General features: G+C 35.3%; 1 protein-coding gene across 1 annotated transcript; it reads right to left on the reverse strand.

Moving 5' to 3' along the window:
- Positions 1–651: 651 nt before the first annotated feature.
- Positions 652–14,452, reverse strand: stard15 (StAR-related lipid transfer (START) domain containing 15; the record flags this gene model as incomplete). The annotated part of the gene is made up of 6 exons (XM_079268923.1): positions 652–867; positions 957–1,009; positions 1,408–1,525; positions 1,979–2,082; positions 2,160–2,307; positions 14,306–14,452. The coding sequence occupies 6 exons, from the start codon at positions 14,450–14,452 to the stop codon at positions 652–654; spliced, it is 786 nt and encodes a 261-aa protein (XP_079125049.1).
- Positions 14,453–17,812: the final 3,360 nt, after the last annotated feature.

The raw sequence follows: 17,812 nt of genomic DNA on the forward strand, positions 1-17,812 counted from the left end.
CCTCAGTGTTCCTGAACACCTCTTCATCTCCTCATGTTTAGTTAGTTAGTTTAGATTCATGATACACACAATAAGAATATGAGAAATGCATTAGAACAAAACATTGTGTGATGGAACCTGAGGTATTTAATATATAATAATAATAATAATATATTCATGATATCGTCTGTTTTTGACATTTACAACCTTTATTTTTTTCTTGATCAAACCGTTCCTTTAAATGTGATTTTTAAATACCTGAAGAGGGTATAAGCTCCTCCCACATTGTGTGGATTTGGATTGTGGACACGCCCCCTTATGATTGAACACACCTGTGTCTGAAACGTTGGTAAATCATAAACTATCTTTTGCATCGTATCTACCAGACTTTTTCCTTCACTTTAATCTTTCTCACATTTGATAATCAATGAATGTAGACCGATCGACAATAAACACATTTTGGCTGTTTTGGTGACACGTCTCCAGCCTTTAAACTGAGCAGGACACCTTGAATGATGACATCATCTCTCTCACCTGACCAGGTGTCTTTATTGATCTGGAGTAATGGGAGTAAAACTGAGCATGTAGGTGTAAAACAACAGAAGAAGAAAAAGCGGTCTGTGGGCTCTCATCAGAGAGACCAACAAACAGGAAGTGAGACCGGGAGTCCTCTTAAGTCTCCTCGTCCTCGCTGTGGTGCGTCTTGTCCTCGCTCAGGCCGCTCTCGTCGATGTTCTCCAGAGAGTCGGTTCTCTGGACGTTCAGCTCCGACACGCTGATGCACGGCAGCGCGTTCTGCTCCGGGAACATCCACGGCTTCAGGCTCGGGTTGTGCTTCCTCTTCCAGTCCGGGTACTTTAGAGACGCCTTGTAGATCTTCCTCATCACCTGAGAAGACAGAGACGCAGCGAGGACATGCGTGAGAACGAGACGCCGCTGGTTTATATTTCTATTTCTATAAAGGAAGACTTTTATACCTTTGGAGCCACAAACTGAGACACTCGGTTGACCACCCACTTTGGTAACGAACCTGCAGACAGACGGGACAACGGGGGGTGTTAGAGACTCTCTGGAGTCTTCTGTCTCTGTGAGGACCGATATGTCCTATCGACAAAAAACATCACATCAATCTAACATCATCAAGGTGATGACAAAAGTGAAGACATTTATTTTTTAGAGTGAAGACATTTTTAGAGTGTAGATTTTTGGAGATTTAGGACTAGGACAGTTTGAGGGACCAGATTTTCTGTAAAGAGTTACGTTGATGCCATCACAACATTTTAAAAGATGCTGATAAGCAGAGAGGTTTACTTTGAATATAACACTCACACACAGACAGACATCCCACTGGTTTTACTGGGTATTTATTGACTGGCTGAGCTCTCCCTTCACACACAGTGAGAGGACTTTATGAGTCTGTTGTCTAACCTCGTGGGTCCATCTGGGTCAGGTAGTAGAGGGTGGAGCAGCTGGCTCCGTTGGACTGGATCAGGTATCCGGTCAACAGGGACACTGCTCGGACGTAGTCCTTCTTGGGAGGATGTTGCTGAGGAGACACCAGGAAGAGAACTTTAAAGGACCAGCTCACTGGTTCATTCAGAGACTTCTAATTTGCAGGATCTTCAAACATCAGGAAACATCTGTTGAACATGAACTTCATGCTGCAGACGGACACATATATGACAATTACAACCCAGTTCTTGTCTTTGGACCAAGTTTCAGGTCTGAACATTTATAAAGTAGAACCTGGACCAGTACTCAAAATCCAGTGATCTCCAGACTCAACAGTCTTTCATGCAACCGTCTAGTTTTTCTGCTCAGACCTCCACATATGGAGCACAGAGCTGGAAGATGAAGACTTTATTTTAGAAACCAGAAGCAGCAGAAACTTTACTGTCCAGCAGACAAACAGAAGAGACTTTGAGGAAAAGTTCTGTTCAATAATATTGATTCTAAAAAAAACTTTAATCTCTGAGAAGGAGACGATGTAAAAGCTCACCGGATGTTTGACGGAGTAGTTGATGATCAGGTAGTCGTTGCCGAGAGGAAGCCAAGATCTCATGGTCACAAAGTCTCTGTTCTTGAGAGGACTCGGACATTTCCCTTCAAACAACACACGCACATTAAAAGACAGAAGAAACATCTCGAAACTATGAACCCAACAGTCATAGAGAACTGACAGGAGTAATATCCCACGTCTGCGTTGGCCGTCAGCCTCCCGATGTCGTATGTGTCGATCATGTTGGTGTCCCACTTCTTGCGGTAGCTGGTATCGTGGAGGACGTCGTACAGCATCTCTGCCGTCACGTCTTTACACACTATCCTCATCTGAGACACAGAGACAGAGACACTTCACTACAATGTCCTCTCACTTGTTCCAGGTCTGTCACCTGCCTCATCCTCATCAGATAAAATGTAGATGATGGTTTAAAGCTCCAGCCAGCAGGTTGATCTCACGAATCACATGATACAAGCAGATCATCATCATCATAATGTTTCTTTGATCACAGCAGCATCTGGTGGATCTCAGAGGAACTGCAGGGAGACACACTGCAGGTCTGAAGCTGCTTATTGGATCAGACAAGCAAGCATCATAGTTTCCTTGAGGTTGAGACGACAAAACTATTCAGTTAAGTTTAGACAAGAAAACTATTGAGTTAGGTTTAGACAACAAAACTACTAAGTTAGGTTTAAGCAACAAAACTATTGAGTTAGGTTTAGACAACAAAACTACTTAGTTAGGTTGAGACAACAACACTACTTAGTCAGGTTTAGACAACAAAACTACTTAGTTAGGTTTAGACAACAGAACTACTTAATTAGGTTTAGACAGCAACACTACTTAGTTGAGTTTAGACAACTAAACTACTTAGTTAGGTTCAGACAATAAAATGATTTAGTTAGGTTGAGACAACAACACTACTTAGTCAGGTTTAGACAACAGAACTACTTAATTAGGGTTAGACAGCAACACTACTTAGTTGAGTTTAGACAACTAAACTACTTAGTTAGGTTGAGACAATAAAATGATTTAGTCAGGTTGAGACAACAACACTACTTAGTCAGGTTTAGACAACAAAACTACTTAGTTAGGTTTAGACAACAGAACTACTTAATTAGGTTTAGACAGCAACACTACTTAGTTGAGTTTAGACAACTAAACTACTTAGTTAGGTTTAGACAATAAAATGATTTAGTCAGGTTGAGACAACAACACTACTTAATTAGGGTTAGACAGCAACACTACTTAGTTGAGTTTAGACAACTAAACTACTTAGTTAGGTTGAGACAATAAATTGATTTAGTCAGGTTGAGACAACAACACTACTTAGTCAGGTTTAGACAACAAAACTACTTAGTTAGGTTTAGACAACAGAACTACTTAATTAGGTTTAGACAGCAACACTACTTAGTTGAGTTTAGACAACTAAACTACTTAGTTAGGTTGAGACAATAAAATGATTTAGTCAGGTTGAGACAACAACACTACTTAGTTAGGTTTAGACAACAGAACTACTTAATTAGGTTTAGACAGCAACACTACTTAGTTGAGTTTAGACAACTAAACTACTTAGTTAGGTTGAGACAACAAAACCACTTAGTTCGGTTTAGACAACAAAACTATTTAGTCAGGTTTAGACAATTAAACTACTTAGTCAGGTTTAGACAACAAAACTACTTAGTTAGGTTTAGACAACTAAACTACTTGGTTAGGTTTAGACAACTAAACTACTTAGTCAGGTTTAGACAACTAAACTACTTAGTTTGGTTTAGATAACAAAACCACTTAGTTCGGTTTAGACAACTAAACTACTTAGTCAGGTTTAGACAACAAAACTACTTAGTTAGGTTTAGACAACTAAACTACTTGGTTAGGTTTAGACAACTAAACTACTTAGTCAGGTTTAGACAACTAAACTACTTAGTTAGGTTCAGACAACTAAACTACTTAGTTAGGTTTAGATAACAAAGCCACTTAGTCAGGTTTAGACAACAAAAGTACATGCATGGATGAACATATATTTGGCAATAATACAAAAGACAAAAGGCAAAAGAACTGATCCCAAACCACCCATTAAGGTAATTCAATGGGGCGGACATTTACTGGTTCCTGGTTCATGATTACATACAAAATAACTGTATGAATTATGGCACATTTTTTAAACAGGTATAGCTAAAAACGCTTCGGTCAGTCCTCTCAAGCTGGTGTTGTGAAGTCTGAACCCGACGTTATGTGGATCAAAAGGTGAAGATCAGAACAGGACTTCTTGCTGTTCTACTGCTAACAATGACCACATGCAGAACATCATAATGTAAAGAACCACCATCAACATGTTCTGTTCCGTTTTACTGACTGAATCCTAACGTATTTTATAGAATGGACAGCTTTTAAATGAAAGAAAACTCTTATTCGTATTAATCATTCATAATTATACATAATGTTAATTAGTGAGATTAGTTACTGCACCAAGCTAGATCTTTGAGCAGGAGAACATCTGATTTTATACATGACTATGATATATACATATCTATACATCTATATATTTCTGGTCGGCGTCACCATGTGAGATAACAACTGTCCTTGAGAGGATTTAATGTCTGAGCTGTTGTTTTTATTGAGCCTTAAATCAGCTGGAAGCTTTTCTCTCAGTTTGTTTCTCAGATTTCTCCTCAGAGACACACAGACGTCAGTCAGAGCTCTGTCTGTGTGGGACATTTGAGTGTTTGAAATGTGACGCTCAAGGTCCTTCATCCTTCAGTCTGAGACATGAAGACAAACCTTCTGCTTCATGGATCTGTCACTTTAATTACTAGACAATAGTAATATTAATATTGATGATCATAATAGTGATAAAGGCTTAGTTATTATTTCATGTTTTGTTCTGGAACACAATAACTGTTGAACTGACCCGGTCTCCCTACACACCTGCTGCTCATCCAGTCTGCAGCTTTTTGTCTCTCAGTCGTTGTTTTCAGCAGAAACTCTGCTTTGTTTGAAGCTGATATATTTGGTAAATATTAATGACGTGCATGGATTGGTTGTCTCCCTGTTAGGGTTTGGTAGAAGAGACATTGATCATACGATGCCTTGCTCAGAGGAACCTTATCAGCAGAGCTTCACTTTCCTGCTCAGACCTTATCAGTCTGAGACTTGTCCACCACACGTTTTTGTTTTAGAGGTCTCGCTACGAGACAGACGGACAGATAAATGGACAGACAGACAGATAGATAAATGGACAGACAGACAGACAGATAGACAGATAATTGGACGGACGGATTGAAAACAGAGCTGTAGCACGTCACTGTTTTCCGCTGCTGTAATCTCACAGCAGCGTCGCTCCACTGAGCCTTCAGTCATCAGATATCATGAAGCTCTCCGTGTAACTCAATCAGCTGCAGAGTGAATCTTTCATGAAGTCGTGGTGTGTCACTCAGACTTCAGTTATCTCTGAGGTCAAGAAGTCATGCCTTTATGACACTTCATTTAGTATTTGATGAAAACAATAAAGAATATGACGCTGATGATATAAAACTAGAACATCTTGTTTTCCATCTTCGGTCAGATGAGAAGCTCAAAGGGACACTTCTAGCCTAGCTTAGCACAAATACTGGAAGCAGGGGGAAACTGCTAGCCTAGCTTCTTTAAAAGATAAAGTACATAACTGCATGAGTACAGAACTGCATGAGTACAGAACTACATGACTACAGAACTACATGAGTACAGAACTACATAACTACAGAACTACATGACTACAGAACTACATGACTACAGAACTACATGAGTACAGAACTACATTACTATAGAACTACAGAACTGCATGAGTACAGAACTGCATGAGTACAGAACTACATGACTACAGAACGACATGAGTACAGAACTACATGACTACAGAACTACATGACTACAGAACTACATGAGTACAGAACTACATGAGTACAGAACTACATGACTATAGAACTACAGAACTGCATGAGTACAGAATGACATAACTACAGAACTACAGAACTACATGAGTACAGAACTGCATGACTACAGAACTACATGAGTACAGAACTGCATGAGTACAGAACTACATGACTATAGAACTACAGAACTACATGAGTACAGAACTACATGACTACAGAACTACATAACTACATGAGTACAGAACTACATGACTACAGAACTACATGAGTACAGAACTGCATGAGTACAGAACTGCATGAGTACAGAACTACATGACTACAGAACTACAGAACTACATGAGTACAGAACTGCATGAGTACAGAACGACATGACTACAGAACTACAGAACTACATGAGTACAGAACTGCATGAGTACAGAACTACATGACTACAGAACTACAGAACTACATGAGTACAGAACTACATGACTACAGAACTACATAACTACAGGAGTACAGAACTACATGACTACAGAACTACATGAGTACAGAACTACATGACTACAGAACTACAGAACTACATGAGTACAGAACTGCATGAGTACAGAACTGCATGAGTACAGAACTACATGAGTACAGAACTACATGACTACAGAACTACATGAGTACAGAACTACATGACTACAGAACTACATGACTACAGAACTACATGAGTACAGAACGACATGACTACATAACTACATGACTACATGACTACATAACTACATGACTACATAACTACATGACTACATAACTACATGACGACATGAGTACATGACTACATGACTACATAACTACATGAGTACATGACTACATGACTACATAACTACATGACTACATGACTACATAACTACATGACTACATAACTACATTACTACATGAGTACATGACTACATGACTACAGGACTACATAACTACATGAGTACATAACTACATGACTACATAACTACATAACTACATGAGTACATGACTACATAACTACATGAGTACATAACTACATGAGTACATAACTACATGACTACATAACTACATGAGTACATGACTACATAACTACATGAGTACATGACTATATGACTACATGACTACATAACTACATGACTACATAACTACATAACTACATGAATACATAACTACATGAGTACATGACTACATGACTACATAACTACATGACTACATGACTACATAACTACATGACTACATAACTACATAACTACATGACAACATAACTACATGACTACATAACTACATGAGTACATGACTACATGACTACATGACTACATGAGTACATGACTACATGACTACATAACTACATGAGTACATGACTAAATGACTACATAACTACATGACTACATAACTACATGAGTACATGACTACATGACTACATAACTACATGACTACATGACTACATAACTACATGACTACATAACTACATGACTACATGACTACATAACTACAGGACTACATGATTACATAACTACATGATTACATGACTACAGAACGACATGATTACATGACTACATAACTACATGACTACATGACTACAGAACTACATAACTACATGACTACATAACTACATGAGTACATGACTACATGACTACATGAGTACATGACTACATGACTACATAACTACATGACTCCATAACTACATGAGTACATGACTACATGACTACATAACTACATGACTACATGACTACATAACTACATGAGTACATGACTACATGACTACATAACTACATGAGTACAGGACGACATGACTACATAACTACATGATTACATGACTACATAACTACAGGACTACATGAGTACATGACTACATGACTACATAACTACATGACTACATGACTACATAACTACATGATTACATGACTACATAACTACAGGACTACAGGACTACATGACTACAGGACTACATGATTACATGACTACATAACTACAGGACTACATGACTACATGACTACAGGACTACATGAGTACATGACTACATGACTACATAACTACATGACTACATGACTACATGACTACATAACTACATGATTACATGACTACATAACTACAGGACTACATGACTACATAACTACATGAGTACATGACTACATGACTACATAACTACATGATTACATGACTACATGACTCCATAACTACATGACTACATAACTACATGAGTACATGACTACATGACTACATAACTACAGGACTACATGATTACATAACTACATGATTACATGACTACAGAACTACATGATTACATGACTACATAACTACATGACTACATAACTACATGAGTACATGAGTACATGACTACATAACTACAGGACGACATGATTACATAACTACATGATTACATGCCTACAGAACTACAGGATTACATGACTACATAACTACAGGACTACATAACTGCAGGACTACAGGACTACAGGACTACATAACTACATGATTACATGACTACATAACTACAGGACTACATAACTACAGGATGACATGACTACATAACTACATAACTACATGAGTACATGACTACATAACTACAGGACTACATAACTACAGGACTACATAACTACAGGATGACATGACTACATGACTACATAACTACATAACTACATAACTACATGATTACATGACTACATAACTACAGGACTACATGACCACATGATTACATGACTACATAACTACATGACTACATAACTACATGAGTACATGACTACATAACTACATGACTGCATAACTACATGACTACATGACTACATGACTGCATAACTACATGACTACATGACTACATGACTACATGATTACATGACTACATGACTACATGACTGCATAACTACATGACTACATGACTACATAACTACAGGACTACATGACTACATGACTACATGATTACATGACTACATAACTACATGACTACATAACTACATGAGTACATGAGTACATGACTACATAACTACAGGACGACATGATTACATAACTACATGATTACATGCCTACAGAACTACAGGATTACATGACTACATAACTACAGGACTACATAACTACAGGACTACAGGACTACAGGACTACATAACTACATGATTACATGACTACATAACTACAGGACTACATAACTACAGGATGACATGACTACATAACTACATAACTACATGAGTACATGACTACATAACTACAGGACTACATAACTACAGGACTACATAACTACAGGATGACATGACTACATGACTACATAACTACATAACTACATAACTACATGATTACATGACTACATAACTACAGGACTACATGACCACATGATTACATGACTACATAACTACATGACTACATAACTACATGAGTACATGACTACATAACTACATGACTGCATAACTACATGACTACATGACTACATGACTGCATAACTACATGACTACATGACTACATGACTACATGATTACATGACTACATGACTGCATAACTACATGACTACATGACTACATAACTACAGGACTACATGACTACATGACTACATGATTACATGACTACATAACCACAGGACTACATGACTACATTACTACATGATTACATGACTACATAACTACAGGACTACATGACTACATGACTCCATAACTACATGACTACATGACTACATAACTACATGACTACATAACTACATGACTACATAACTACATGATTACATGACTCCATAACTACATGACTACATGACTACATAACTACATGACTACATGACTACATAACTACATGACTCCATAACTACATGACTACATGACTACATGACTACATGACTACATAACTACATGACTACATAACTACATGATTACATGACTACATGACTACATGACTACATAACTACATGACTACATGACTACATGACTCCATAACTACATGACGACATAACTACATGACCACATAACTACATGACTACATGACTACATAACTACATGACTCCATAACTACATGACTCCATAACTACATGACTACATGACTACAGGACTACATGACTACAGGACGACATAACTACAGGACGACATGACTACATGAGTACATGACTACATTACTACATAACTACATGACAACATAACTACATGACTACATGATTACATAACTACATGACTCCATAACTACATGACTCCATAACTACATGACTACATGACTACATGACTACATGACTACAGGATGACATAACTACATGACTACATGACTACATGAGTACATGACTACATGACTACATAACTACATGACCACATAACTACATGACTACATGATTACATGACTACATAACCACAGGACTACATGACTACATGACTACATGATTACATAACTACATGACTACATGACTACATAACTACATGACTACATGACTACATGACTACATAACTACATGACTCCATAACTACATGACTACATGACTACAGGACTACATGACTACAGGATGACATAACTACATGACTACATAACTACATGACTCCATAACTACATGACTACATGACTACAGGATGACATAACTACATGACTACATGACTACAGGACTACATGACTACAGGATGACATAACTACATGCCTACATGACTACATGAGTACATGACTACATTACTACATGACTACATGACTACAGGACTACATGACTACAGGATGACATAACTACATGCCTACATGACTACATGAGTACATGACTACATTACTACATAACTACATGACAACATAACTACATGACTACATGACTACATGACTACATGACTACAGGACTACATGACTACAGGACGACATAACTACATGACTACATGACTACATGAGTACATCACTACATGAGTACATGACTACATTACTACATAACTACATGACGACATAACTACATGACTCCATAACTACATGACTACATGACTACAGGACTACATGACTACAGGACTACATGACTACAGGATGACATAACTACATGACTACATGACTACATGAGTACATGACTACATGACTACATAACTACATGACTCCATAACTACATGACTACATGACTACAGGACTACATGACTACAGGACTACATGACTACAGGATGACATAACTACATGACTACATGACTACATAACTACATGACTCCATAACTACATGACTACATGACTACAGGACTACATGACTACATGACTACAGGACTACATGACTACAGGACTACATGACTACAGGATGACATAACTACATGACTACATGACTACAGGACTACATGACTACAGGATGACATAACTACATGACTACATGACTACAGGACTACATGACTACAGGATGACATAACTACATGCCTACATGACTACATGAGTACATGACTACATTACTACATAACTACATGACGACATAACTACATGACTACATGACTACAGGACTACATGACTACAGGAAGACATAACTACATGACTACATGACTACATGACTACATAACTACATGACTACATGACTACATGAGTACATGACTACATGACTACATAACTACATGACTACATGACTACATGACTACATAACTACATAACTACATGACTACATGACTACATGACTACATAACTACATGACTACATAACTACATGACTACATGACTACATGAGTACATGACTACATGAGTACATGACTACATTACTACATGACTACAGGACTACATGACTACAGGACGACATAACTACATGACTACATGACTACATGAGTACATGACTACATGAGTACATGACTACATTACTACATGACTACATGACTACATGAGTACATGACTACATGAGTACATGACTACATTACTACATAACTACATGACGACATAACTACATGACTACATGACTACATGACTACATGAGTACATGACTACATGAGTACATGACTACATTACTACATGACTACAGGACTACATGACTACAGGACGACATAACTACATGACTACATGACTACATGAGTACATGACTACATGAGTACATGACTACATTACTACATGACTACATGAGTACATGACTACATGAGTACATGACTACATTACTACATAACTACATGACTCCATAACTACATGACTACATGACTACAGGACTACATAACTACAGGACTACATGACTACAGGATGACATAACTACATGAGTACATGACTACATGACTACATGACTACATAACTACATGACGACATAACTACATGACTCCATAACTACATGACTACATGACTACAGGACTACATGACTACAGGACTACATGACTACAGGATGACATAACTACATGACTACATAACTACATGACTACATAACTACATGACTACATGACAACCATTATCAGCACGCGATCATCAAAAGAGTTTCTATTGATTATCTGATTGGTGACTCCTCGTTGATCAGCTGTTTACTCACATCATCACATCTAAAGTGGTCGAACCAATCAGACGAGTTCCGACAGAGACTGATCTTTAATCAATACCACATTGATTGCTATGTTTTAATATTTATTAATGTTTTATTCAAAATCACTAGTTTGACCCGTTTTTGCTGCATGAAGGATTATTTTAATCTATAATATTTTCATAATAATTTACTTTATTATTTGAATGTGAAGTTTATTTATTATAGTATGATTAATATCTGAAGCTGAATCCTTCAATGTAGATTTTCTTGTTCAGGCTGCATCTGATCAATATGGTCATTATTGATTCATCTGATCATTATGGTCATTATTGGTTCATCTGGTCATTATGGTCATTATTGATTCATCTGATCATTATGGTCATTATTGATTCATCTGATCATTATGGTCATTATTGATTCATCTGATCATTATGGTCATTATTGGTTCATCTGGTCATTATGGTCATTATTGATTCATCTGATCATTATGGTCATTATTGATTCATCTGATTATTATGGTCATTATTGGTTCATCTGATCATTATGGTCATTATTGATTCATCTGGTCATTATGGTCATTATTGATTCATCTGATCATTATGGTCATTATTGATTCATCTGGTCATTATGGTCATTATTGGTTCATCTGATCATTATGGTCATTATTGATTCATCTGGTCATTATGGTCATTATTGATTCATCTGATCATTATGGTCATTATTGATTCATCTGATCATTATGGTCATTATTGGTTCATCTGGTCATTATGGTCATTATTGATTCATCTGATCATTATGGTCATTATTGATTCATCTGGTCATTATGGTCATTATTGATTCATCTGGTCATTATGGTCATTATTGGTTCATCTGATCATTATGGTCATTATTGGTTCATCTGGTCATTATGGTCATTATTGATTCATCTGGTCATTATGGTCATTATTGGTTCATCTGGTCATTATGGTCATTATTGATTCATCTGATCATTATGGTCATTATTGGTTCATCTGATCATTATGGTCATTATTGATTCATCTGGTCATTATGGTCATTATTGATTCATCTGGTCATTATGGTCATTATTGGTTCATCTGGTCATTATGGTCATTATTGATTCATCTGATCATTATGGTCATTATTGATTCATCTGATTATTATGGTCATTATTGGTTCATCTGATCATTATGGTCATTATTGATTCATCTGGTCATTATGGTCATTATTGATTCATCTGATCATTATGGTCATTATTGATTCATCTGGTCATTATGGTCATTATTGATTCATCTGATCATTATGGTCATTATTGATTCATCTGATCATTATGGTCATTATTGGTTCATCTGGTCATTATGGTCATTATTGATTCATCTGATCATTATGGTCATTATTGATTCATCTGGTCATTATGGTCATTATTGATTCATCTGGTCATTATGGTCATTATTGGTTCATCTGGTCATTATGGTCATTATTGATTCATCTGATTATTGTGGTCATTATTGGTTCATCTGATCATTGTGGTCATTATTGGTTCATCTGATCATTGTGGTCATTATTGGTTCATCTGATCATTATGGTCATTATTGATTCATCTGGTCATTATGGTCATTATTGGTTCATCTGATTATTGTGGTCATTATTGGTTCATCTGATCATTATGGTCATTATTGATTCATCTGGTCATTGTGGTCATTATTGATTCATCTGATCAATATTTTCTCAATTCATATCATATTTCATAAAGAAATAGTAAAATAAAATTCCAAGGAGAGGTTTGTTTTACTCGACCAACAATCTAAAACTCCAGAACTTTAACTTTATTATCTCATTATCTTATGAAACTGAGAATGTTGGGCTTTTCCGTGCTTTAAAATGAATAAAACAAAAATATTCTGTCAGTCTATTAATCAACTAATCGACCTGCAGCTCGACTTCGTTCACCTGAAAGCTTCAGTTCAAAGTTTGACATCAAGAGTAACATGATAAGACCTGGTCTGAGAGCAGCCGGTCCAGGTCGGACAGGTCTGTCCAGGTCTGACCAGGTCCAGGTCTGAGCGCTCACCTTGACTTTCTGGACGGTCCGGCTCTCCTCCTCGCGACACCACACCGTCACTCCTCCTTTATTGTAGCGGCTGACCCATCCGTCACAGCTCAGACACTGGTCTTTGAACGAGGAGAAGTCTGAGTCGTCCGGGATCTGCACCGGCATCTCCGCGACCACGACAGCTTATTAAATATAATAATGAGAATAATAATGGTACAGAGAGGCGTTCAGCTGCTCCTGTAGAGTGAGGTGATGACAGCAGCAGCTTCTCTTCTGTCTGTCAGGTGAACGTCTTCCTCCTCCTCCTCATCACTGCACAGATGGGTTAGAGCGCACAGAGCTCTCCCTCTGACCATACTTTAAACCGTGTGTTTATATTTACAGACATCTCATAGATTTTAGATTATAGATTATAGATTTTAGATTGTATATTTTAGATTGTAGATTGTAGATTTTAGATTATATATTTTAGATTTTAGATTGTATTTTATATTTTAGATTATATATTTTAGATATTAGATTATATATTATAGATTTTAGATTTTAGATTTTAGATTATAGATTATAGATTTTAGATTATATTTTAGATTGTAGATTATAGATTTTAGATTATATTTTAGATCATATTTTAGATTATAGATTTTAGATTTTAGATTATATTTTAGATTTTAGATGATATATTATAGATTTTCGATTATATTTTAGATTGTAGATTATAGATTTTCGAATATATTTTAGATCATATTTTAGATTATAGATTTTCGATTTTCGATTATATTTTCGATTTTAGATGATATATTATAGATTTTAGATTTTAGATGATATTTTAGATTATAGATTTTAGATTTTAGATTATATTATAGATTTTCGATGATATATTATAGATTTTATATTTTAGATGATATATTAGATTATAGATTTTAGATTTTAGATTATATTATAGATTTTAGATGATATATTATAGATTTTAGATTATAGATTTTAGATTATAGATTATATATTTCAGATGATATATTATAGATTTTAGAGATATATTATAGATTTTAGATTATATTTTAGATTGTAGATTATAGATTTTAGATTTTAGATTTTAGATTATATTTTAGATTATAGATTTTAGATTATATTATAGATTTTAGATTATATTATAGATTTTAGATGATATATTATATATTCTACATTATATATTCTAGATTTATCTAGATGATCTAGATTAATCTAGATGATATATTTTAGATTTAGATTATATATTTTAGATGATATATTATAGATTTTAGATTATAGATTATATTATAGATTTTAGATGATATATTATAGATTTTAGATTTTAGATGATATATTGTAGATTTTAGATGATATATTATATATTTTAGATGATATATTATATATTTTAGATGATATATTATATATTTTAGATTATAGATTTTAGATGATATATTATAGATTTTAGATTATATATTTTTGATGATATATTATATATTTTAGATGATATATTATAGATTTTAGATGATATATTATATATTTTAGATTATAGGTTATATATTTTAGATTATAGGTTATATATTTTAGATTATAGATTATATATTTTAGATTATAGATTATATATTTTAGATTATAGATTTTAAATTATAGATTATAGTCTCCTCCATCAGAGATACAGAACCAAGAGGATTTATTCAATTTTTTGGTGTTTTCACTTCCCAAAAGCCTTCATCAACCCAAACACAGTAAAGTAGAATATTTAACATATATTTGTGTTGTTATTTAATCATATTTATATTAAATATATATGTATCATAATATTATGAATTGTATTATTATATAGACATTTAGATTTCTGTCATATTGTTCCTACCTTTCAATATTTCCTTTCACTTTTAGAGGACAAGACACTCATACGTTTACTAATACTCTTGTAAGTGACTGGAGATAAATGAGTAGAGTGACTCATCCTCTCAATAGAATATCTCTGGTAACAGGTTGTATGTAAAGAATACTGCCTTCAGGGGCTCCTGTAAGTATGAACATCCCCATGCTAGACAAGAGAGGAAAGATGATGTATTTTCACATCAGTCGGTCCTTCTGCATGAAACGTGAGGTTTTCATTTAATAATTTGCTTTTGATTGATTTCATTACAACACTGACTCAGCTGATTCAGAGTTTATTTTATGTTCTGGGAAAATATGTGAAATATGTCTGAAGAGCAAAACAGTTTGGATGAAAACCTCCTTTATGTTCAGACTTCCAGACCATAGAGAAATGTGAATCACAACCTGTGAGCTGAGCGTTGTGATTTCAGACGGCCACTGAATGCACCAGTAACAGTAACTGATACCTGTTGTTCAGGTGGAACGGTGGGCGGAGTGAAACGTGTGAGTCACACTGATGGTCAACAGATCAGGTATCAGCAGAGAAACACAGAAGAAGAAGAAGAAGAAGAAGAAGAAGCTTCCAGAAACTGTTTGTATTGTTGTATTGTATTGTAGACTTTTGTTCTGAAATTAGTTTAGTTTCAACTCTATGATACAGAGACTTTTACACTGAAACTAGTTTAGATTTAACTCTATGACATAAAGACTTTTACTCTGAAACTTCTTTAGTTTTAACTCTATGACACAGAGACCTTTACTCTGAAACTAGTTTAGCTTTAACTGTATGACAAAGACTTTTACTCTGAAACTAATTTAGTTTTAACTCGATGACACACAGACTTTTACTCTGAAACTAGTTTAGTTTTAACGCTGTGACACACAGACTTTTACTCTGAAACTAGTTTCGTTTTAACGCTATGACACAGAGACTTTTACTCTGAAACGAGTTTAGTTTTAACTATGACACAGAGACTTTTACTCTGAAACTAGTTTAGTTTTAACTATGACACAGAGACTTTTACTCTGAAACGAGTTTAGTTTTAACTATGACACAGAGACTTTTACTCTGAAACTAGTTTCGTTTTAACGCTATGACACAGAGACTTTTACTCTGAAACGAGTTTAGTTTTAACTATGACACAGAGACTTTTACTCTGAAACTAGTTTAGTTTTAACTATGACACAGAGACTTTTACTCTGAAACTAGTTTAGTTTTAACGCTATGACACACAGACTTTTACTCTGAAACTAGTTTAGTTGTAACTCTATGACACACAGACTTTTACTCTGAAACTAGTTTAGTTTAAAGTCTATGACACACAGACTTTTACTCTGAAACTAGTTTAGTTTAAAGTCTATGACACACAGACTTTTACTCTGAAACTAGTTTAGTTTTAACACTATGACACACAGACTTTTACTCTGAAACTAGTTTAGTTGTAACTCTATGACACAGAGACTTTTACTCTGAAACTAGTTTAGTTTTAACTATGACACAGAGACTTTTACTCTGAAACTAGTTTAGTTTTAACGCTATGACACACAGACTTTTACTCTGAAACTAGTTTAGTTGTAACTCTATGACACACAGACTTTTACTCTGAAACTAGTTTAGTTTAAAGTCTATGACACAGACGTTTACTCTGAAACTAG

This window comes from Melanostigma gelatinosum (genome assembly GCF_949748355.1).
Source record: "Melanostigma gelatinosum genome assembly, chromosome: 5".
Taxonomy (NCBI): Eukaryota; Metazoa; Chordata; class Actinopteri; order Perciformes; family Zoarcidae; genus Melanostigma; species Melanostigma gelatinosum.